We start from the raw sequence: 26,130 nt of genomic DNA on the forward strand, positions 1-26,130 counted from the left end.
AGTTAGATGTGTGTTCTTTTTGTAAGTGCTATAAACTCTTATAATTTGGGGAATAAACCAGGCTTTAATTGGCTGCAGTTAAGAAAAAGAATTTAGGAGTATGTTGATTCATACTTACTCACAATGGGGTTTCTTGCACCTTCCTCTGAACCATCTGGTACTGGCCATAATCTGAGACAAGATACTGGAATATATGATCTACTGCTCTGATCAGGTATGTTGTCTCTTAGGGTCCTTCTTAAAACGGAGGCAAATTGAAAGAGCGTGCATCAGGGGTGGCTCTAGGGATTTTGCCACCCCAAGCACAGCAGGCAGGCTGCCTCCGCAGGCAAGCCGCGGAAGGCAGCCTTCCTACCGCTCTTGCGGCGCCGGCAGAACGCCCCCCCTGCTTGCCACCTCAAGCATGCTCTTGGCGTGCTGGGGCCTGGAGCTGCCCCTGGCATGCATGAGTAACCTGTTAGGTACTTGGGTAGCTGCTGGTTAGACCTTGACCCGTGAGACTGTGAACCAGAAAACCTGGTTTCAGTTTCTGGGGCTGACAGTTTGCTTTGGAACATAGGCTATATCACTTAACTTCTCTGTGCTTCAGGGTTTTTTTTTGGTAAAATGGCTTGCAGCTAACATTTGTTCATGTTTAGCAGATGAACTATTTAAATATAACATACTAGTACTGTTTAGGAAATGTGTAAGAAATGCTAAAGTTAACCTGGCATATGCAATCTTAGCTCAGTTTTGTATGCTTGTGTATTATAATACATTAATTATCCTACATGATTTCTTATTAGACAGTTTGCAGTTTCACTCCCAGGGTAAACTGATTTAAATCAAAGCAATTTAAATCACTGATTTAAAAAAAAAATCATGATTTAAGTAAGCAAACAGGAAAACTTGATTTAAATTAATTTTAATTGTGTTTGTATTTGTACTTTTTAGTTATTTTGCTAAAGAAAGGTTGATTCTCATTGGTTGGTAACCATTAACACATTTTGACTTGTATCTAAATATAGCATTTACACTAAATTTGGTGCTTCTTTTTGATAACCAGGTGTATGTGCTATATCTGTACACATTTATTTAAGCAATTATATAGCGTAATATTTATTCAATTTCTTAATTTTGACATTTATTATTTTAGAAAATGGTGAATGATGCATTTCTTATTTATGATTTAATTTTTTTTACTTGTGATATGTGTCAAGCTTTCTGGATGGAAATTGATTCAGTTAAAACACAAAAACATTTTTAAAATTAAAACTACTTTAAATGTGCTGGAAACATAAGAGAAAAGGTTTACAAAACTTGTTTTGCATTTAAAACTGATTTACTAAACAAATGAAGTACCTATAGTTAGTGAATTGAACTAATTATTTCTAGTTGCTATGTCCTTTAGAACTAGTAGGTCTCGTGCTTCCACATCTAGTTTTTATTCATAGAAAACAAACTTTCCTGTGTGTTCAGCTTTTAATTGGTTTCTTAACTTCGAATTAATTTTGAGCATTGAACTGAACTAATAGAATATACTGAAATGAAGAAAATATTCCTTTGCACCTGGTGAAGATATCAAATGTTGGTTTAGCACTTCAACAAATTCTGGTTGCACGCGCTAAGCCATTGATTTCTTTGATCACCAGTTCAGTGATTTCTTTCTTTAAAAGTTGGGAGCAAATACATTTGGAAACAAGTTTGTATGTCAATTTCCAACTTTACAGTATTTGAACACTTAGAAATATTAACTTTCACATCAGTAACCTAGAGGTATAAATACCTTTTTATGTAAATTATTTGTTCTGGCTGGGTTTGTATTGAATGATTTTGTGGCTGAGCCACGTAATTCTTGGCTTTCCTTTACTCCTGAGGCACTGTAGGATAACATGCCCTGCCATACTGCTACTTGATCTCAGCATGGTTAACAAATAAGTAAAGAAGAATCTGAACATAGAACCTGTTCTTCTTCTAGCAGTTGTATATGTGTATTCTACTAAGGTGTTTGTGCACCTGGTTTGCTGGAGCCGGAGAGTTTTCTGTAGCAGTATCTATCGGGGAGGAGCTTGTGCTCTTCACCCAGACTCCTCTTGAAGTTATACAAGGTTGGCATCACCCTGATCCCTTCAGTGCCTTCTCACTACCTGTGCATGACTCTGAGTTCCCCGTGCAATTTACCTCACTTTTTTCTTTTTTTTTTTTTCTTTTTTTTTTTTTGGTCTAGGTAATCCTGTTAAATATTAGGTAGCAGTTCCTGCCAATAGCTAGTTTCCTTTACTGTTTTGATTGTTTTTAGTCAGTGGTTAGTTTTTGATGCAATTGTGGTCTGTCATGTGAGGTGTCTGTTCTGAATAGTGACCCCCACATGTGTTGCTTTTTGGCCTCAGTGAGGGACACATTAAAGAGATGTGCAGCATCTACCTTCCTTGCAGGTAAAGAATGCAGGTCTCCAGAGCTCTGCGTCTCAAGCAATACCTCATGGTGCAGGATCTGCGTCAGCCTCCCCGTCCGTCGATGAATCACCCTACCTCTTGGGCTGCTACAGAGGCTGCAGTGGTTGTTGACAAACTGCTGTACTCAGACTTTTCTTCTCAGAGAGAGAGGGATTAGTCTGCGTCTCTGGGGCCTCTCTGAAAGAGGATCCATAAAATAGACCAGAGCCACTCCAGATTGAAGGACTACTCTTCTTCTTTGAAGGAGGTCTTGGAAAATCACCCCCGCTCCTTAGGAACTCAGGATGGAGCCAGGCTGTTGACCCTTGTCTTCCTGGTATCATGAGGGGAACATATCGGTACTGTTCCATTGATTCTGGTACTGTCTTGTGAGGCAGCTGTTGAATCTGGTACCAATGGATACTTTTCTGGCCCCATTGTTACCAATGACCCTGCAAGCTTATGAGGTAGTAAAGGATTTGCTTTGGCTCTCCATCCCAAACTCTCCTTTGGTGCCAGGAGTCCTTGGCAGTAGATGTACCTCCTGCTCGCGGTGGTCCGTCTGGGTCTATGGCTCCAGAACAGAGGCTGTCAGTAGTACCAGTGTTGCTACCAACTAAGAAACACAGCAAAGATGTAAAAGTCATTGATGCACACCATGTCAGTATTGGTATGTTTTTCAGCCTCTGCACAAGCCTATATCTCTGCACCTATGGGGTAGCCGTCAGACTAGACACCTACCACGACTTGCACTTCAGCAGCTGCAGCAGCAAGGTCTTCCCTCATACCAAGTCTCCATGTGACTCTCTTCACATCTTGGGGCATGTTTGAAGTATTGACTACTATGCTGGCATCAGCACTGATATTGACCTCTTTCCAATGGGCCGCAGATAAGTAAGAGTGTGTAGTGGCCTCTTTAGGATTGGCACCCTCAGTGTCTGCTGACTATTCAGATAGCTCCTTACAGTTGGGTTTGGAGGCCTCCTGTCACTGTTCCCTCTGAGGTTTGGTCAGTCTAGCAGGTCTTCTAGACCACCTACTGAAGGAGAGCATTGTATCAGGAATGGGATTGTTGATTCAGGAAAGATAGCTCATCTTGGCCTGCTTCCTATTGGCTGCTGGTTGTAATAATTGGGCCTACAAATTTACCTTAATTGTGGGTTCATCTGTAAAAAGTGAAGGTAAGTTAATAAAATGCCACAATAACCTGTAATCTACAAATATTGGTAGGAAAAGGGGTGTGTGTGTGTGAGAGAGAGAGACTGAATTAGTCCAAACAAAAGGTCTTCTGACATAACTCAAGAATTGTGTTAAGATCATGCTTATTAAATGAAGTGTGGAACCGAAAATCAATGAACCAAAATTGGTATGTCAGATATTATCTCTTACTGGTGGACAAAATAATGAGGGGATGGGCTATTCCACTTTATACTCCCTCTTGGGGTCCTTAAGAGACTTTGGGAGAAAATTTGACAACAGGACCGAGCTTCACCGTAATGGCTGCTATCCTTACCGTCTGCTGAGACCTTAGGACCTTCTTCATCCTGATTCTGGGAGATGTCCTGACCAGGCTAGAGAAAAGGGATGCAGATGACATCTCCTCTGCTACCACCTCTGACTGAAATCCAGCCACCATTTGGAATCTGACACTTTCTCTCCTCTCTTCACCTTTTCCTTCCTCACCTTATTTCTTTACTTTTCTGTCTTAATAAGAGTCTGGCTTAGCCAGCCAAGGCTGTATATTTTGCAACACTGCTCTAAGTCTGTGACTAGAAGTGCAGTATCCTAAACTGCCCAATGCTGTCATAAGTTTGCCCGGTCTCAGAGCAGCTAATAGTACCATGTACTATGACTGTTTTTTTTCCAGCAGTGAGGTTGCAACATCAGAGACAGAAGCTGTTTTTTTCTATCTTTGCTGTACTTTTTCTTCTATTTTTGTGTTTTGTCTTCTAGGAAAAGGTGTTTGATTTAAACAACAACAGCTCCAGCCCATCTTGGCTAATTTCTTCACTTTTCCTCAAAAAGGACAGTCATCTTTAATACCATCTAAGAGATTGTAGAACAAGGGCTTTTTCCTGTCTAAAAGACTCTCCACCTAAGGGAAACAAGGACTGTTGTTAAAATGAAAGCCTTATTTATTACTGTACATTTCAAATGCTTTAAATGTTGTCCTTTTCTGTGCATTTAATAAAAGTTAAAAGTATTTTAATGGTGTGTTTCCCATTGTACCAAGCAGGCTTAGGTCTCTATACCAAACTCTGAACCTTATTGAACGCTATTTAATTTTGCACAGTTCGAGTCATGTTAACACCTTTGACTCTTTGGACCTCTTTTGTTCCATTGAAGTTAATACAACACCACCTGTGACCTACACCCTTCTTCACACCCTAAGAATTCCTAAAGAGCCACTATTGTGGTTTTCCAGGTTTCAATTATCTGCATGCTGGAGAGGAAGCTCACCAGATTGTTTTGCTAAACACCGTCGGGAGCCACTTACTTTGGCAACCTGTGCAGATACTGGTTCACCTGAGGAGCCAGTTGTACCACAAGAGAGCCCACTGGCCCTGGTTAACTGGTTATTCTTTCCTGAGGATTTAATGGCTTCAGATTCCTCCTCTCCTGTTCCAGAGGATTTTAAATTTTATCAGGGCCTATTGAAGAGGATGGCTGTAGTGTTGAGCGTACAAGCTGAGCTTGTCCAAGAGAACACTCATAAGCTTTTGGATGTTTTTCAGGCGGCAGCCCCTGAGAGGCTTTTGGAACCGGCAAGGACCTTATGACACATACCAGCCTCCTTGGCATCAATAGCCAAGCATGCAGACAAATGATATCATGTTCCAATGCAAGGCTTCGGGTGCTTTTGTTCCCACCCTGCCTCAAACTCCTTCATGGTCAGTGCTGTCAATGAGAGGTTGCATCAAGGAACCTTCTTCAACATCTTCCTTGAACATTCAAATCAACTCCCAAGAGAAAATCCAAGAGACTTGACTTATTCAGGAGAAAAAATTATTCCTTCTCTCTCCAGAGAATACTTCGAAGATATTGATAGACAACTTAATCATTGGTGTGAGCACTTTTGTGAATTAATGAATAGATCCCCACAAAAATGTAAATGCAACTTAATCCAAAAGAGAAGTGATCAGAAAACAAAAAATTGACAGTTGAGGAAGTAATGGTTGGTGTGTATGGTCAAACATTTACCAAATGGTGAATCAACTGGTCTTGACAATATTGTCATCAGAACTCCTAAAGAGTGGTGGCCTGAGTTTTTAGGTTCTAGTTTCATGGAGCTATCTTAAAAGTTTAGGAAACCAGTCATATTCCAGAAGATTAGAAGAGGGGCTATATCATCCCTCAAAAAGGAGAGGGATCAGTTTGCTGAGACTATAAGGGAATAACACTGCTCTTAGTCCCAGAGAAGATGTTTATGATTATACTACTGAACCAACTGGAATACTGTCTCAGCCCAAAAATGAGAGACAGCTAATATGGATTCTGTACAGGCTTATATATGCTGTGCAGAATGTTAATGGAAAAATGATTACAGAAACAAAGGGAAGTTTAATACCGCATTTGTAGACTTTGCAGTTGCTTTTGACTCAGTGTGTGAATCAGCACTGTGGGTACTGCTATGAATCTGGAGTGCCTGAGGACTTAGTGTGCCTGGTGGAAGAACTGTGTTGCAATACATTTACCTCTGTGAGAGTCAATTGTTGTATTATAAACTGGTTTTGAGTAGAATCAAGAATATGCCAGGGACGCATTCTCTCACCTATGTTGTTTATAGCAGTGGTTCTCACCCTTTCCAGACTACTGTATCCTTTTCAGGAGTGTGATTTGTCTTGTGTACTCGAAGTTTCACCTCATTTAAAAACTACTTGCTTAAAAACTAACATAAAAATACAAAAATGTCACACATGCATCTGACGAAGTGGGTATTCACCCATGAAAGCTCATGCTCCAAAATGTCTGTTAGTCTATAAGGTGCCACAGAACTCTTGCTACTTTTAAAAATGTCACAGAACACTATTTCTGAAAAATTGCTTACTTTCTCATTTTGGCTGTATGAAATACTAATTTGTTCTGATTTTGCTAGTGCTTTTTATATAGCCTGTTATAAAACTGGGCAAATATCTAGATGAGTTGATGTACCACCTGGAAGTCCACTGCGTGCCCCACAGGGTACGTGTACCACATGTTTATAGTTCTAATAGACTATCTGATGATGATGCTGATTGAGCCCAAAGTAGGTGGAGTGAAATTTAAAGATTAATCTTTAGAGGATCTTAAGTATGTGGATGATATTATCTTACTTGCAGAGACCATTCTTAGCATGTGCAGAACTTGTCTCAGGTGGCATGTGACCAGGATTCATCACTGAATTTGGTATATTGGTTGGATCATTAGTGTCCCCGGCTCGGGCCAGGTACTGATGAGGATTGCAAGGTAAATGCTGATCCATGCCCCCTGAGAGGCCATCAACAAACTAAAACTAATGCTAGAAGAGCTGCAAAAAACTGAAGAATGTGTAGGACTTAAGATCAATGATGATAAAGCCAAAGCTATGTGTACCTCCTATAAAACAGACACGAATGGCCTACTGACATTGCATGTAATGACGCTGAATTGGTAAACAGTTTTATCTATCTTGGTAGTTGGTTGATAGCAGGAGGTTCTATAACTGAAGAAGTTATGCATAGGATCAGACTTCTGTCTGTGTCATTTCAGCATCTTCAGAAACCTCTTTGGTTGGCAGGATGTCTGTGTAACAACCAAGTTACAAGTATTGAACACACCGATAATGACAACTCTGTTATATGGAGCAGAAACATGGGTGTTAAAAACACTAGAGGAGAGGAAACAATAGTTTTCAGTGTCAAACGTTACAATGTATCAAGATACGTTGGTTTGACTTTTGTCACAAATGAGGAAACACTTTAGATGATCTTGGCAAGTTGTAGTTTTGCACCTTTTGAGAACAAGATGGCTGCAGTGGGATGAGGTAATCTCCAAAGTACAGAAGCAGGTATGCTTTTACAGAAGGTTTATAGAGCTGCGGTTAAAGGAAGCAGAGAACAGGCCTGACCAAGAATGCGGTTGGAAGATGCAATTTTGAGGGATTTAAGAAGGCTAAACCTTTCCATATGGACACTTGTTGAAGGAAGAAGACATGCAAGGGACCACTCAAGATAGAAGTCTATTTTACATGCCACCATGGCTACATCATAGCCAAATGAATTTACTGCTTCCTTTCTCCAGCTATGCATAGGAAACCAACAGGAATTGTTAGCAAAACATGATTTTGTAAACTGGGGTGCAGTGTCGAAGTTCACTGACATGCTGCCTGAAGATATAAGGGAGGAGTTATGGGCTTTCTTGGCAGAAGACTGTTTGGTGGCCAGGACATCAGTGTAGTTGGCACTCGATGTGGCAGGTGCTTTTTACAGGGGATTTCCCAGTAAAATGAGAAGCTCGTAGTTTCCTGAGTGGAATACGCCTATGAACCATGTCTCAAAGAACAGTTACATTGCAAGTAAATTACCATTTTTTCCCCCTCCTTAACCTTTTCCCAAACAGTGCTTGTATAGTGAGCTGTGCTGGTTTTGTGGGCAGGGGAAGCGTATATATCCTCTCTTAGTGAGTGGTTTGCCTCTTTACGGGCTTAAAAAAATAAATAAAAGTGTGTCATCCAGATGAGTACTGGTATGATAAATTTATGGATTACTATACTGGATCAGACCAGAGGTTCATCTAGTACAGTAACTCCTCGCTTAGCCTTGTAGTTATGTTCCTGAAAAAATGCAACTTTAAGGGAAACGATGTTAAGCGAATCTAATTTCTCCATAAGAATTAATGTAAATGTGGGGGTTAGGTTCCAGGGAATTTTTTTTCACCAGACAGAAAAACTATATATTATATAAAAAGCGACAAAGAGTCCTGTGGCACCTTATAGACTAACAGAAGTATTGGAGTATAAGCTTTAATGGGTGAATACCCACTTTGTCAGACGCATGTGGTGGAAATTTCCAGAGGCAGGTATAAATATGCAGGCAAGAATCAGTCTAGAGATAATGAGGTTAGTTCAATCAGGGAGGATGAGGCCTTCTTCTAGCAGTTGAGGTGTGAACACCAAGGAAGGGGAAACTGCTTTTGTAGTTGACTAGCCATTCACAGTCTTTGTTTAATCCTGAGCTGATGGTGTCAAATTTGCAAATTAACTGAAGTTCAGCAGTTTCTCTTATATATAAAATATGTGCACAGTATATGTTTTAAACAAACAATGTAATACTGTTCAGAGCTATGATGATTGTGAAGCTTGGTTGAGGTGGTGAAGTTAGAGGGTGGGATATTTCCTAGAGAATGCCTTACTGCTAAGTGATGAGCTAGCACTCGGCTGAGCCCTCAAGGGTTAACACGTTGTTAATGTAGCCCAGTGTTTCTCAAACTGGGGCTGCCGCTTGGGTAGGGAAAGAGAGAGGAATGCACACTTCCCCTTTAAGAAAGCTGACCCACTCTTAAGTGCATTGTCTTTTTAAGTGGATCAGGAAGATGAGATAGCAGCTGCTGCCCCAAGCTCGCTCTATCTCTTTCTGTCCGTGTCCCCAGGGGCGGCTCCAGGCACCAGCGCAGCAAGTGTGTGCCTGGGGCAGCAAGCCGCGGGGGGGGGGGGGTCTGCTGGTCGCTGTGAGGGCGGCAGTCAGGAAGCCTTAGGCAGCATTCTGCGGGAGGTCTGCCGGTCCCGCGGCTTTGCCGGTAATTTGGCGGTGGGTGCGCCGGAGGTGCAGGGCCAGCAGATCACCCACAGAATCGCCGCGGATTCCACGTGACTGGTGGACCTCCCGCAGAAACACCGCTGAAGGCTGCCTGAGTGCCGTGCTTGGGGCGACAAAAAACATAGAGCCGCCCCTGCATGTCCCCACCCTTCTCTATATGGAGAAGGGGTAAGCGGGGTGCAGGAGCAGAGAGGAGGGGGACACCCTGACATTAGCCAATGCCCCCCCCCCCCGCCCAGCAAGTTGGAGGTTCGGGGAGCAGCTCCAAGGCAGAGGGTAGGAGCAGCACATGGCAGTGGTGGGAGGGACAGCTGAACTGCCTGGCAATTGATAGCCTGCTGGGCGGCTGCTGCACAGGGAACTTAGGGGAGTGGGAAGCTGATGGGGGGCTGCCAATCCACCCTGGTTACAAGCCCCCACCAGCTAGCAGCAACGGGCTGCTCTTCCTGCAAGCAGTGGACAAAGCAGGAGGCTGCCAAATGACAAAGTTAGAAGGGAGCATTGCACAACATTAAATGAGAATGTTCCATACTTGATCAGCAACGAAACAACGTTAACCGGGATGACTTTAAGTGAGGAGTTACTGTATCCTGTCTCTAATAGTAGCCAGTACCAGTTGTTTCAGAGGAAAAAACTCTGCAGTAGGCAGCTGAGGAAAAATTTTCACCCAGGAAAAGCTTCTTCTGACTACCAATAGTTAGAGGTTGGTTTCTGCCCTGAAGTTGATAGTTAAATATTTTTATTAACTTCTGTATATTCTTGTTAGTTATATAAACATCTAATCCTTTTATAAATCTTGCTAAATTGTATAATAATATTGTGTATTTTGGTAGTACTCTCCGTCTTGTTCCTTGTACAGCCTAATGTATTGTTTTGGATTTTTCACTTCTGTTGGAGATTGAGCTCTCTGCAATGATGATCATATCCTTTTCGTAAATTGGTAGTTAATTTAGAATAAGTAGTTCAAATTATTCCTCCTGGTGTGTCTTAAATTGCGAAATGCAAAGTAATTAGTTGGGAAGCAGGGAGTTTGCTCCCTCTTTTTGGAATGTTTTTTCATAATTCAAGAAACTTTTTCTAAGAAATAATTTATGAATGTATTCACTTTTCTTATTTGTTTCCATTGTCTTCAGAAAATTTTTGTATAATGGTCTACATAATCAACACAGCTAAACACTTACGGATTCCATGTAAGAGAGTTTTGCTTTCCTATGTGCATTTCTAGAGAACTAAAATTTGACTTGATTTGGTGAATTAACTTTCTCAAGAAGAAAAGTTAGAAGTCTCAAGATCTTTATTTGTACAAATAGGATGATGATGCAGTTTGCTTTATTGGGTATTTATTTTAGAAATGGCATTCAAGTTTGTAACTGAAAAAAATCTATTGACTTGTGGTACCTTCACAAATAAATGTGACTGCTGCTTTTAATTTTTGTTTTTCTTTTAACTTCACTTCAGTTTTTGTAACTTGTCACTGGAATTAAGACACAAATGTAACTTTTAACAGATATATTGAACAGAGTCAACCTCAGCTCATCACGAACGGGGATACAGAATGGTGCACCTAGTAGAGGTACTGCATTGTCCTAATATGGTAATTAAAAAAAAAAAAAACTTAATGAAACATCCAACTGTAATACTATGTAATGATTATTCTGGAATTCTGTGTAACAGGTACAGTTACTACATTCAAGCCTGCCAGTCAACTCTATACAACTCCTGCATCCAATCCGGGTGCTGTCACTGTTTCACCAGTCTTTCAGTCTGTATCCAGACCTGCAACCAGCTCTGTAGCCGTTCAGCCATTGTCTAGACCAGTAACTGTTTCAGGAACTTCACAGACGCTACAGAGACCTATTGCTGGATGTTTATCAGCTCAGCAGATACCCGGGTCAAATTCTGGAATATCACAGCCTGTTAGCAGACCTGTAACCGTTCCAGTAACGACAGAGCCAGTATCAAGAGATATTACAATTCCTGTAATGGGTCAGCCTGTACCGAGGCCAGTGGCTACAGTAACAGCACAACCTGTAATATTAAATCAGGTAAATTTTTATTAACTTATAAAGCTCAAGGTTTAATTGTAGTTAAATTAATGAAGTACAAAAAGTGGATATTGCTTATTGTATATTCACATCACTTCACAAAATTTCGGTTTCAAAGTAGCTTGTGGTTTTTGTAGAAATTTACTAAATATGTTATGACACATAGGTTCCCTTTCAGGAACTTTAGTATTAAATAGGTTTTTTACTACATTGTGTTTGATGTTCAATTTGTTTGAAGCTTAAGGCCTCAGTTTTTCAAAGACTTTGACAGCTGGTTAACTTTACACAGGAGTAATTACAAGGACAATGTATTTTTATGTACAAAGTTCTGTATTTGCATAAATGTTTATAGGACCTGGGCTTTAGTAAAATTTTGATTTTCTATATGTTGTAATTGTAAAAATAATTAATTACTCATAATTTTAAAAACCTTTGCAATGTTTTCCATTGTTTAATTTTACTCTTACAAGAATGCTAAGTTTTGAAATTTTCATTTTTTTATTATTCTGCAGTTTAATTAAGTGGATGTTTAATACTACTGCTTTAGAACAAAAAAGTAGAAAATTAGAATATCACCTGAGTGAACAAATTGGTAGTCCAGTAGCCTGGGTATAGAGAATAGACTTAAGTGTGTATTCTAGAGTTTGCGGTGCCATTATTTGATATCAGGTTTAAAAAGTTGCAAACAAGGTGATACCTAGGGTAGGTCTACACTACAAAATGATATTGACCTAAGTTATGTCAATGCACAGCGATGGCATTAATTAAATTGCTTTTGCATGTCCACACTACGCTCCTTGTTTTGGTGGTGTGCGTCTTCACCAGGAGTATTGGCACCAATTTAATTGTCAGCATGGGGCATTGTGGGATGACTTCTGAAAGGCAGCAGCAGTCAACGTAAGCAACGCAGCGTTGACACTGACACTGTTGTCAACCTAACTACATCGATATTGATTCTATGCCTCTCATAGAGATGGAGTTATTAAGTCAGTGTAGTGGGCGAGTTACATTGATGGGATGACATTTTAGTGTAGACACTTACAGAGTTTAGGTCAATGTAAGCTGTCTTATGTTGTCCTAACTCTGTAGTATAGACCAGGCCCTAGATATGTGACAGTGTTTGGTAAACTTGTTTTCTTTCCTCTCTTATTGGTATTAATCTTAAAATGTGTTGCTGATTCCCCTGTTGAATGGGAAATCTGTTTACTCCATTAAAGTATCTGAGTGCAGGCAGCTAGCATGAACGTTTTAAAATGTAAACATTTAGTATCTTTCTTAAGATTATTTGCTAAATCTACAGTTCTTTCCCATCCCCTGCCCCCCTTAGCCATCTTTTAGACAAGGATACCAATTAAAGTGTTCTGTTTGTGTTGGGTAGTTAAATTCCTTGCAGATTCATTATGGAAGAATCCAGACTCAAAATTTTCAGTTCTCAGCAGTTTGTCAATTACATTGCTTTCCGTGCGAGACCCACTTTTGGGGACATCTCATAAAATTGATTGTCTAAAGCTAATTACTCAACAACAGTAGTCCCACCTCTTTGAGAGGTAAGGGATTTATGGCTATACTGGATCAAACTCCTGAGGATTGTTAGGAGGATAATCTTCAAAGACATGACAACCATAGCACAATAATTTTGGGAGAATTCCTGTCTCAATGGTCAAGTTTTGAGATGGAGGTTTGGTTCCAGTAAGGCCTCTCAGTTCTTGAGCAAGTCAGAGAACAGGCTCAGTGATGAGGCAGAGGCGCATTCTGACTAACTTGTATCAGTGTGTCCTGTTTCTTCACGGAGTAGAGATTGTCTTACTTTAAGAAGTTGTGGGCAGGGATCCTAGCTGAAATCAGGTTCTCAAGATGACAAACACAGATTATAAGTGTAAACATCAACGTGTATTCAGTTCTGGTGATGGTGGTGATTCTTTGCATTTGCAGATGCAGGAACTTATATCAACCTTGCACTTGACCTTTTGCTGAGGTCATAAAACTGTTGTTTAAAGCATGCTTTGAGATATCTACCCAATAGAGATTGTGACTTCTAAGGCATTAGAAGTCATTGATTCATTTTGCATATGAAATGACTGAGCCGGTTTGTGCAAGAAGAGTGCTTGAAAATGAAATTTTCATGGGTTGTCATTCTACCATACAGTTCAGAGGATATCATGGTCTATGAATATCCATCTCACCTCTTTCTACATTCTCTCTGGCCAGGTAACTTCATTGTGTGCTGGGAAATGTACATGTGCTACCATTCATCCCAGCAAAAGCATCTTTAATTCTCTCCAAAATAACGGTGATAACTACATAAACATTTTGGAGGTGTGGATATAGAGCTATGGTACCATACTCAGATGATTGATTTGTATTAAGACATAAAGGACTTCAGTGGAGATATTATATCAGCTGATGATCTGGCCCATCATCTTTCAAGTGTAGACAATATGCACAGTCCTCCATACCTCCTTAAAGCTTGATAATGCACAGGTCAGAAAGAACTCTGAAAATTAATCCCAAATCATTAGTAATATTTTTAACATAACCAAAAGGATAACTCATTTTTTCAGAGCTGCTGTTAAAGATCTATCTCAATTTGGTAAGGTTGGATGAGGAGTTCATTTGAGGAGAGGAAGACTTGAGGGTTTTTTTTTTCCTTTGCGTTATTCAGGGTCTGCATTGAAGGAATTTACAAAAAAAGATTGCCACTGATGTGTGCTCTCGTTCTGTTGAAATCTGTCTTTGCATTGCTGGGGGCCTCAACTGGACAAGCCATATTTGTTTTTAGCACTATTAATTAGACTTTCTTTCAGCAGACTTAATCAGTGTAGTGGTACAAATTTGTAGTAAAAATATAACAATTGCTATAGTTGCTAAAGGGTTGTCTTGTGAATGGAAAGGTACAACTGTGAATGGGACGTGTTTCACAAGATCTTTGTAACAAAATCTGGTCTACCCTATGAAAGTCACTTGGAAAACGGAGTTATCATTGTCAAGTTTTCAGTTTCATCATGCAAGTTGGGAGGAAGGGGTGAAAAGGACACATTTATTCACAGTAAAGGAAAAATCATCAGAGGAGAGAAATCAGTTTGCTAAGAATTTGTTGTTAGTATCCAGGTCTAAGAGCACCATTTGTGGATACCTTCAACATACTTCAAATCTGCTGGCACAAGTCACTAGAGGAGAGGCATGGGACCCAAGTCATATGGCTTTTCCAGATGATCTTCTTGTTGTGGCAAGCCTCCTTACCCAGGCTCTCATTTTGCTTTGTATTCTCCCACAGTTTTAATCCAGTGCTAAGTAGGTTGTGGACTCTGCTCTTTGAGCCTTTGGCTTCTTTTCTTTTTAAAGAAACAATCTTTTTTAAAAATACTCTCTGTGCTAGGGGAAAAAATACATCTAGATATCTGCATGAAACTGGTATGCTGAGAAAGGGAAATAAAATAAGTCAATCTTGATAAGAAAGAGTTGAGGACAGGCTTGGATTTGGGTTTTGGCCTATTTTTGTACATTGTTGTTAAGTTAAAACTAAAAATAAACCCAACTCTATTATCTGGTTGTTCTTAATTCATTATGCTGCTTCTGGAAATTGCATATATTCTATATAAAGTTTTTATGTGGAGTGGCTATTTGAATGAATTGGCACTTATGACATGGCAGGTACCATGTGAATATTTTAAGACGAGTTAACTTTGTGAATGCTTCTGGTATATAACTAAGAAGACATTTAGAATTTCAGTGGTTATTATTGGCTTCAGAAATAACCCATTGGGATGAATTAAGGTGCATAGGTTTTTATGTTGTTGAATATGCAGCCACAAACACAGTATATTTATTGGTTTCTGTTTTGAAGGTTATAATTGGTACTAGGAGGGCGTATACTTCAAATGAGAACTTCAGCTCTGGAAAACAGGATAAAAACTGCAGGAAGACCCTAAAATTATGTGTGTCATGAGTTGTCTTCACCTGGAAATTTTCATGGTTTTCATTAATTATTAACAATTAGCTCTTTTCTGGAATGCTCTAAACTAACTTCACTACTGTATAGCTCACTATAAAAATATTAATGATATATTGATCCTTCTTTTATGATCACGAAAGAATTGCCTAACCTAAATACTGATTATGGCTTCTGAATCTTGGTTTGAATTGGTGCTTGAACAGGTGGCACTTAAAAAAAAACCAGAATAACTGATCTTGCTCTGTTTGTATTAAGAATTTTCTATTTACTATGAGTTTACATTGGGTTCTGATTTGTGTCCTTTAAAATGCAGTTAGCTAGCTGTGGAAATAATGAGTAAGGTCTCTAAATTTAAATTGAAAGGAAGAAAGTAGGCAAATGCTTAGATTAAAAAAATCCTCTTAATTAGAAACTCTAGCAGATTTAGGATAAATCAGCTAGTAAACTCTGTTTTTATTCAGATAAATAAATCAGTAGTATGCATACTTTCTCTAAAACGTACAGAACCTACACATGCGCGCACATACTGGATAAATCAACCACAGATGAACTAGGTCAGGTTTTAATAGTTTTAAAGAATGTATATTATTATTTTGCCAGATGATAATTATAACTTCAGTATTTACAGAGTATGTGTTTAAATTATCTGAATCCAGTTGTAGTTACAAAAAACAAGCATATGATACTGTAAGTTGTATTTGTATATTGATTTTTTTGTATGCAAATTTCAAAATGCTTTATAAAGATTAAGTCCCAATTTCCCTCTCCCCCCTTTTGAAAATGGCTTATCAGGGTTATATTGCGAGTTCTTCACAAGCTGTACCAAATAATACTTCGGGCATACTGTTCGGCTTGAGACAGAAGTCAGGAGTTCCTCACTACCAGAGTGGATCAGTGGTAACTATGACAGGTGAGTGTATGTTAGTAAAAGCTTTTTTTCTTTTTTTTTTTTAAGAGTAAAAGTATAGAGTGTTTGGGTTATAATTTTAATAGAGATTTCAGAACATAGGACAGTTTATTAGTGTTTGTAAAATAGTAGTATTGTTGTCCGTGTTATGAAGAAAGATTTGGAGCATTACACTTAAAATATACTTTCCAATAAAGTCTTGTTCTTGTGAACTCACGTTACATGATGACTCCAATCAATATATGGTTATGATTTTTGTCTGTCTATATTAAAAAATTACTGCCAGACTCACTGAAATGACTTTTTTGACAGGCAAAGGTTCATTTGCAGTATATGCAGCTCTCTCTGGATGACATCGATAAAAGTGTCTGTCAGCCAGCCAGTGAGAGCCCATGGAACAGCTTCCTGAGTCTGCACAGTGGATTCCCTCGATGTCATTCTTTGTTTCCTGATTGCTGTATATAGCAATTGGACTAGACAGATCAAAGGGATCTGTTCTGGGAAACTGAGGAGGGGAAAGAATGCTTGTCATGAGCCTCTGAATTATTTTTAATTTTTTTTTAAATTATTTATTTTTAGTTGCAGAAACTGTTTTATCTGGCTGAAGAAAATTGTATTTATTTGAAATACTGATTAGAACATATAAAGTTAAATTACATTTTAGAATAAATAAATATAAACTGTAAATTTAAACTTCAAGTGTCAGTTATGAAGAATTGCATTTTTGTGGTAATTGAATGACAAACTTAATTGTTGGTCAGCCTGTAATTCAATCTATAATGAAATATAATTGACAAATTTTCTGATCCTTCTACAAGAGGACACTAAAACAGAAGTGCTATGTGAAGCAGAATGAGTAAGATGAAAATCTAACCAATTCTTGTGGGGGAGGTGGTGGTTTCATAACACTCTAAATAGGGCACTCTCTCCCATCCTCCATCTGTTCCCAAATGAGTGAATGATGTGTTTTTTCCAGTAGTTATCCACATACACTTATTGGTATAGTCTTCTCCATTCCTACCCCACTCTTGTTCTATAACTTATTCTAGTTAGGGAGAAGGTGGGGCAAGTAGCTCATGGCAAGATCAACACTTACCTACTTTATTAAGTGTTCAGCATTTTAGTCATAGCCAGCAAAGCTCTTAAGCAGGTGCTTAATTTTAAGCACTTGAGCAGTTTCATTGACGTCAGTGGGAAACCGAAAAGTTATGCCCACTCTTATGTGCTTTGCTGGATTGGAGCCAGAGTGCTCCGCACCTTCAAGGGCTGAGTCCTTAAATGACTGTGAATTGAGGTGTCCTGTAGTTCATGCGAGGTAGGTAAGTAGGTGTGTGGTCTGTGTTGGATTTATAGATTAAAAGAAGAATTTAACATTGCTTATTTAAATTATAGAGAACAAATCTTCTTTTTGCCCCTTTTAGAAACAGAAAGAGAGTGTAATACAATGTAGCAAGAAAAGCCTGCTGGAGAAAATTAAGGAACAGGCAAAGGAAATTGCTAGGCTGAGAGGAATACTTACTGAGCTAGTAAGCAAAAGTAGGACTGAGCTGTATTGACTAAATTGAGGGTCATGTGGGCAGTAGTAAGGACCTGAGAGCCAACACAAATAGGTAGTCAGTTTCATATCACATATGAGCTCCATAAGACCAAAACCTTTAATGCAAGTGAGGGAAAGGCAGCAGGAAGCCTTTTGCATTCAAGCCTACCTGTTTGCCAAGAATACTAGAAAAATTCTGGCTTGCATATTTTCAGAAAACACAGTTAAAGTCAAGCACACTGAGTACCTGATTATTTCGAAATATCAAGAGTTTTCATGTTAATTGATAAGAATTATTAACATTCACCTTTATCAGAAATAATCTTAGATAATTAAGCAAAAATCAGTTACTGATTGTAAATTGTTCAAGACCCAGAACAAGCTTAAAATAATTTTGTGTACTGATTGTTTTAATCTATTATGTGTGTAGGAGAAAAGGAGTAAATACTTTCCACTTGTTAAATGGAATAAGGGCACTTTGAATTTTTTTTTTAAATCTAGTATTGCATGTATTATTTATAGAATTGAATACCGGGATACTCAAGTTAGAATTGTTCATAGTAACAAATGCTGAAATTAATAGTTTGGCTAAAATAGAAAATCTTGGTACAGACAAAAGTAAATACTTAATCATACCTGTTAAATTCAACACTTTATTCAACACCTGTCAGATGTTGTGAATCTTTCTGAAGTGTTATTTTTTAAAGTTAAAAACCTATAGCCCAAAATAAAAACTGTAGGCTTAAGTCTTCTTTCAGGTGGTGTAAATTGCAACTCATTGTAGTCATTCAACTTTTACCAGTGTAAATTGGTCTGCGGGGAGGATTGGGCTATGGGTGAGAGGTGTTGCACCAATATATGTATTTATTATCAAACAGTGAGTAACTGTCCTGCTCAGGTGACTGTTGATCATTCAGATTTCACAAGCCTCTTAGTAACTACCTCTAACTACTTTATTCTCCAATTCAGAAAAGCAGTTGAGCACATGCTTAACTTTGAGCACAGAATTCAGTGGGATTTATGTGCTTAAATCGTCTCCTAAAACTGGGCAATTAGCCCCATCCTGCAATCTCTCATGAATGTGCTTAACTTTACTACTATGAGTAGTCTCATTGAAATAAAAGTTAAGCATGTGCGTCAGTGTTTGCAAGGTTGAGACCATGTAAATTGGTGATTGTACTATAAAATTGCCTAGTTTTCAGATTGGCAACCAGTTTTACTGATTATTACACAGTGTTTGGAATTTCTTTGCTTAAAATAGCATTTTTCACAGTATAACTGCAGCTGTTCTTCAGTGTGCATTTGAATTCTGCTCTTATCTACTATTGTAAACAAATTCTCCTACTCTTAGGATGGCTATTCTAAAAGAGACAACTTAATAGAATTAACTTGACTCTTCTAATGTAAAACCACAGAAAACAATCCCACGCTAATTTGAGCATATGTACTCTCCTGCTGTTTGTGTTACTCCTAGTAACATAATTGGAGTTGCATGCAACCATGTGAGAATGTGCACCTTTGTAAATATGGAACAGAATTCTTAATGGTGTATATTTTCGTTGGAACAAATCGGAAGGTTTTTTTATAATTCCTTACTGATAGGAAACATTACAAATTATATTAAAACTTGATTTTCTTCTGACACACGACTTTGAAAAAAATGGTATTTTATAGAAGGTTCCACTCAGTCAGTTCAACCTGAATAGTCAATTATACAAATACATCTCATAGTCACATCTACGGCATCCTTTGTTGTTCACAGGCCCATTGCACAAGTACATTCAGTGGTACAGAAAAATACAAATTTTGTACCAGCTCTACAACAGCCATTGCTAATCAACACACAGAAGGCCCAACAAGAAGCTCACACACTTAGCAGTGCGTTTATAAGTAAACAAAAGCACTAAAGAAAGATAATACCCAATGAGTAGCCCAGATCTGATTTAGCAATTTTTAATTACCTTGGGCAAAAGTCGCATAAACTGAATGGGAAATGCATGTTTAACATGTTCACTTCAGAAAATGACTGGGTTTGAATCATTAGAAAGTATGACTGCAAAACAGCTTTTTAAGTTGCTGAAGTATTATAAAAATCTGAGCTGAAAGTTAAGAACATTCTCATTTGTAAGGGGCATAATGAAGGCAGTTTCAGTAGGCATTAGGATCTTTGTATTGGAGAAACAAGTTGGCTGAGGTAATATCTTTTATTGGTCCAACTTCTGTTGGTGAAGAAGACAATTTTTCAGGCTTATAGAGCTGAAGAAGATCTCTATTTAAGCTCAAAAGCTTCTCTCCCTCACAAATAGAGGTTGGTCCAGTAAAAGATATTCTCTCACCCACAACGTCTCTAATATTCTGGGGTTGACACGGCTACAACAATACTACATACAATTTTTGTGCTGGCATCCACACAACAATCACAATAACTTCAGCAAAACAAGTTATTACAAGAGAGGGTTTCTTGTACAACTGATAATGAATGTGAATCACAGTTGCAGTTAGGTGGGTGTTGCCATGTTAAGTCCTAGTTTTCGTTTTTTGCGAAAAAGTGAGCTCTTTAACAATTCTCCAGGAGATCAGCTATCTTTCTGTTGTTTGTAAGGAAAGGTAAGGACAGATTCTCAGTTCCAGTCAAGAAGTGCTGAATGCAGCTGGAGAGTGGAGAAGGGAGTGCACAGGACCTATTTTCTATTCTCACCCTGCATACCCACTTCAGGAGTGGTGCTGTTGTTGATCCAGTCCCCAGTATAGACTACAGAAGTCTGAAAGCTGGTGTTTAATTTATTGGTAGTTCCCAGTGGTCCTCAGGAACTGTCCTGGCAGCCAGGAATACACTACTGGCATGTAGGGATTTCCCCGCCATGTCTTCTGTTACCTGGTTTCACCACTGCATTGAGTGGGTGATATTGGATGATTCTCCTATGCAGGGGAAATCATCCAGTGCCAGATATACTGGCTTTAGAGCAACTTGGCACTGGAAAAAAGACACACAGCTTTTCTAATGGATCTAATCAGGCCATTGATATACATGTATTTGAAATTGTTTTTAATATTTTGCATTTTTATAGGTCACTAGCAAACTGTTGCTTCTAATTCCCTGCCAATCTTTTGGAAGCTATTTCAGTTCTTTTTCCTTCAAATGGCAAATGAGAATTACCATTTTCTGGATAGTTGGGAATTATCTACAACGCAACTTTCATTTTATATAAATTGCACAAATGGGGTTATATTATAGCCAAGAAATAAGTTTATTAACTATAAAAGGTGAATTTTAAGTGGTTAAAGGAGTAGCAAACCGAACAAGGCAGATTATTAAGTAAATAAAACAAAACTATAACGATGCTGGTTCTGGCGAGACCTAACTGAGAGTGACAATTCAGGACAAATTGCTTAAAGCAGGGCAGTTACAGCCCAAGGCTGGCGTTTTTCCACCTCTAAGGCAAACCAAACCAGCCATACAAATAGGACTTTGATCTCATCCCACTGGCTAACCACAAGACACACAAGCAGTTCCCTTAGACACTGCAGTTTTCCAGTATCACCACCAGTACCACTCATTTTGGGGACAAATGGTTATGAAAACCAATACCCCAGTAAAACAAAAAAGGTTCTCGCGATCCCAAAGGACTAAGTCCCAGACCCAGCTCAATATATAAATCAGATCTTACCCACAAATCACACTGTTTCCAATCCTTTAGAATCTAAAATCTAAAGGTTTATTCATAAAAGGAAAAAGGTATAGATGAGAGCAAGAATTGGTTAAATAGAATCCATTACATACAGTAATGGCAAAGTTCTTGGTTCAGGCTTGTAGCAGTGATAGAATAAACTGCAGGTTCAAATCAAGTCTCTGGAGTACATCCACAGCTGGGATGGGTCATCAGTCCTTTGTGTAGAGCTTCCGTTCCTAGCAAAGTCCCTGCAGAGGTAAGAAGCAGGATTGAAGACAAGATGGAGATGAGGCAACAGCCTTTTGTAGGTTTTTCCAGGTGTAAGAACCCATCTTTGTTCTTACTGTGGAGAATTACAGCAAAGTGAAGTCTGGAGTCACATGGGCAAGTCCCTGCATACTTCACTGAGTTACAAGGTGTATCTGCCATCTCTCAATGTGTCAGTTATATACCTGATGGTCCTTAATGGGCCATCAGGCAGACTAGGCAGAGCCAACACCAACTTGTCTGGGATATTTCCCAGAAGCATAGCATAAGTTTGAAATACAGACAGTATAGAGCCAATATTCATAACATCAACTACAAAATTGATACACACCTATGGACAACATAATCATAATCAGCAAACCATAACCTTATCTTAGACACCTCATTTGACCCCCTTTATACAAGATTTGGTGCCACTGCAGTACTTTGATTGCAACCATGTTCAAATCAATAATGTGACACACGCAAACTGAGCTTGTGGCACCTTGGAGACTAACAGATTTATCTGTTAGTCTCTAAGGTGCCACAAGTACTCCTGTTCTTTTTGTGGATACAGACTAACATGGCTGCTACTCTGAAAACTGAGCTTGTTTCATTAAAAAATTGGTTACAAATAGTAATTTATCATCCTAGATACTGTTGCAGGCAGATTACAGAAAGTCTTGAAAGGCATCTGCACTGGTCTCCAGCTTGGTATTATTACTCACAAGCTAGACGCCCTTCCAGCTTGGGCTCAGCCCTTCTTCCCAGAGTTCAGTTCTTGCTTCCAGGTATTTTCCAGTGCCTTTTTGGGTGTGGAGGCAGAGGAGAACCACAATGATGTCATTCTCCTGCCGTCTTTAGCTCTTATGTATGGCAGGAACCCTTTCTCTCCCACTGGCTTTCGAAGGGATGGGTCCAGTACCAGATGACTCAGACCCATGTCTCTGCAGAGCTGTGGCAGCCATTATTTATAGGCTGTCTGGAGTGTCCACAGGAAGACTAAGATCTTTCACAATCTGTTGTCATTGCTAATGGGTCAAGCCCTGTCTGGCTTTTCCATTGTTGTACTTAAAGGACTACTGGGAGTGACACCCAAAGTAACTCATTTGAAATACAGATACATATTCCTAACTTCAGATATAGAAATGATAAAAGTATACAAATTGGATAATCACATTCAGTAAATCATAACCTTTCCAATGATATCTTACATGAGCCATCTTGCATAAAGTGTATCTCAGTTATATCATATTCATATCATAAACATATTTTCACAAATAATATGGAGTGAAACATCAAATACATAAACTGAATGCTAAGTGAAAGAGAGAGATTCTCTTGAAGAGAAGAATGAAAAGGCACTTCCAAATGGTATGCATTGCAGTGACTAATGCTATAGTCATCTGTGGTTAGGCACGCAAATTAGGCCTGTGCTAGATGAAGAGGGATCAGAAAGACCAGGCTTTTTAGGTAGGCTGCAACAAATATATGAGGGGGCTGCAGTCTATTTTCTTACTCATTCACATCACATTGACTTCAAAGTATCGATGGTTGGCTGAACCAAACATAATTTTCCTAATTTATAAACGGCTTATTGGGTAGGGGAGATTTTAATAACTGTTATTTGTTTAGACTTGTTTGTCCATTAAAAGTAGTTATCAGTAAGAGATTGGTAATATACTATGAAAAAACTGAGGTTCTTTAATTTAAACTGCTATAGGTCTGAATGAGAGTGGTCTTGTGTCTAAGCGTCCAGCTACTTCAGAAGTCAACAGTGTTACTCCAAAAAAGGCCAAGCCTAATGAGGTTGGTGCTGGAAGCAATTCAGCTGTATCAGCTTCAGTTAAATCTCCAACAGTAACACCATCACAAAATGTTACTTCAAAAGGTAGGGTAGATTAAATGGTCTAGCTGTTAAATCCATGTATCTGTTCCATGGAAAAAGCTAGCACTAATGCAGTGTTAAAAGTTGAACGATCAACACTCAAGTTAAGGCAGAGTTAACTCAACAGCTCTGCCTGCCCCTTGTGCATATGCCTTAAAATATGTTCTCTTCTTATATAAAGAGGTATTTTTTTTATACTCTATATAATACACACTGGAGCCTTACAAATGTTATAATATATTTAGTCTTCAGACGTGGTTGTTTTGAGTCTCATTGATCTCTATAAAGCAAGCCAAGAATAAAGTTAACTGGTTCAGTAGTTGTGAAGATAAGAATATTTAGAGTTCAGTGGCCCAGAGTTAAATCACATTGCCTTAGAATCTATATATAAAAAACTGAATAGCAAATTAGTACCTTTTTCAAAGATTGATAACCAAGATTGCAAGGATTCTCTGAGTGCAGAATTTCCTGTTTGGACCTGCAACTGCAGAAATCCCTTCCCCAAAGAAAAAATCCTTTCGTAGCAATTTTGTTGATTTAGTTTGAAATAGCTTCTTTTTTTGTGCTCTGATAGGTCTCCCCCTCCTACAAAAGGAGAGGAATGCTAGCTGTTTTAGATTAACATATTCATTAAAACAATTCAGCAAAACCTACATGAGTTTATGAAATGTTTCAGTTGACCCAATTCTTAATTTCCCCCCCGTCCCCGGCCGAAAATGAATAATGTTGCCCAGTTCTTCTTATAAGATGGTGTGTTGATTGTTGTGACCTTTGATGATAGTCTGGCAGATTACAGTTGATCTCAAATAGTTCATATGTATTCTTTAAAAAAAAACACAAAAAAAAAACCCAACCCTCTCCTGTGTTTATTACTCCTTTTGTCTAAACTGCTTATCTAGATAGGACTGTATGCCAAAGAGAGAACTTCATCTACAGAGGCAGCTGGCTCTGATTTTGGCAGCTCCAAGAGCACTTAAGCCCAGATATAAGCAATATTCACTAAAGGATGAGCTATTCCAACATTTAAATACAAACTGATTAGCAGGTGGCTAACAATTTTTATGTTAATAAGAGAAAACACTATTCTCTCATAAATGTGGGTGTAGGTGCCTGAGATACCTATTTATTCTCCATGAACCTCAAAGACATCTTAGATCAGCACGAATGATGCAGCTGAATAGGCTTAGGTTCCAATTACCTGGCAGAGAGAACAATACTCTCATCACTGATCGCCAAGTCATGTAGCTCCATTCCAGAAGTGGTCAGACTAAATCCTGTCCTGTTGATGTTGAGATCACATTCCTCCAAGAATTGAATTGATGCTCTCAAAATGAAAACAAAAATTCTAAATGCTGTCTTAAAATCACTGCAGTAGCGCTGCATAAGGACCTTAGATAGGTAGATCATCTATCTCTTGTTATCTCTTCCACTCTTGGAGTACTTTTAGACATGGAGTAATATTGTGTGCAAGTTGTCACCAAAAAGAATTTGAAAATGAAAGGATAATTATAATGGCAGTTGGAATTCAATCTTTAATTGCAGCCACCGCTTTCACCTAAGTTGTAATAGATTTCATTTTAAAACCATGTATTTTTCTGGATTTCTAAAACTTTTTGTCATAATTACTCTTGTGATGGACTGTAAATTTGGAGTCCTAACGTACACTTCACTTTTTACAGGTACTAATACTACATCAAGCAATGTTAAAAATGGAGCACCTTTTCCACGAGCTTGTCCAAAATGCAATATTCACTTCAATCTTATGGATCCTTTAAAAAATCACATGAAGGTAAAAGTTTTTTGTATTTGTGAAAAGTAATTACAAACATTTTGAGATTAAAGAAAGTTGCATAACTGGTCACATTTTTATGACAAGTTACAGATATTCTGCACTCTGGATATTTTCATCATGGGCCCATTCTCTGAGGTGCTGAATGTTTTTCACACCCATGAGCAAAGACGAATGAAAAAAAAATTAGTAAAATGAGATTAATTTTCACCTGTTTTTTCATTGTTCTTGGTCCTTTTGAAAAGTGCACACTTGCTTTGTCATGTGTAAATAAAAACCTAATAGGATGTGTAGCCCAGTTCTATGAAGGTCTTAGCACCTCATGTATAGTGTTGATGATCCTCAACTCCCATGCAACAGGAGTTCAGGCTCTTGAAGAATTAAACCCTAAATGCCTACGAATTACTATTTGTACAGGCAAAATATGACCCCCTTCATGGGCCAGGAACAGTGCAAAATAAAAAAGATGCTGTTTACAAAAGAGAGAAAATGACTCTCTTTTCCTCTCCTCCTCTCAGAAATGTATAGATACTCAATTGCACCTTTGCAGTTTTGATCCATTCGTTATCATTTTGTTAGAGAAAAGTTAACATGATTTGGAGAATTTAGTGCTGAAAGATACTGTTGAAGAAAGTGAGTTTGTTTGGTTTTATTAACTTACACATTTTTATGAATAAAATACATCTTCAGTTAACCTAGTGGGATAAATATATCAAGGACTGTCATTTCACCTACAACAGGAAATAAGCTTATCACAAACTGGGGTCAGAGAAGTTAGTACTACGCAGCAAAGCATGTTGTTTAGCAAAAGTTGTCCTCGGAAGCATTCCAAATTTGTTTCCTGTTGGACAGCAATATAGCACCTTCTGTCTGAAGAACTCAAAAGTTCTTTCTAAACATTAAGTTTT

The 26,130-nt window shown here is 38.5% G+C and overlaps 1 protein-coding gene across 5 annotated transcripts in view; it reads left to right on the forward strand.

Moving 5' to 3' along the window:
- Window positions 1-26,130, forward strand: part of ZNF280D (zinc finger protein 280D) — a 130,306-nt gene that overhangs the window by 71,282 nt on the left and 32,894 nt on the right. For 3 of the 5 annotated variants that reach the window (XM_050967916.1, XM_050967912.1, XM_050967913.1), the window contains exons 3-7: window positions 10,695-10,760; window positions 10,862-11,232; window positions 15,977-16,094; window positions 23,269-23,436; window positions 25,113-25,222. In XM_050967916.1, coding sequence (XP_050823873.1) covers window positions 10,695-10,760; window positions 10,862-11,232; window positions 15,977-16,094; window positions 23,269-23,436; window positions 25,113-25,222 — 833 coding nt within the window. Of the gene's footprint in view, window positions 1-10,320; window positions 10,378-10,694; window positions 10,761-10,861; window positions 11,233-15,976; window positions 16,095-23,268; window positions 23,437-25,112; window positions 25,223-26,130 lie in introns of all 5 variants that reach the window. The other 2 variants (XM_050967915.1, XM_050967914.1) reach the window with 2 other exon arrangements.

The sequence above is a fragment of the Gopherus flavomarginatus genome, chromosome 9, assembly GCF_025201925.1.
Source record: "Gopherus flavomarginatus isolate rGopFla2 chromosome 9, rGopFla2.mat.asm, whole genome shotgun sequence".
NCBI lineage: Eukaryota > Metazoa > Chordata > Testudines > Testudinidae > Gopherus > Gopherus flavomarginatus.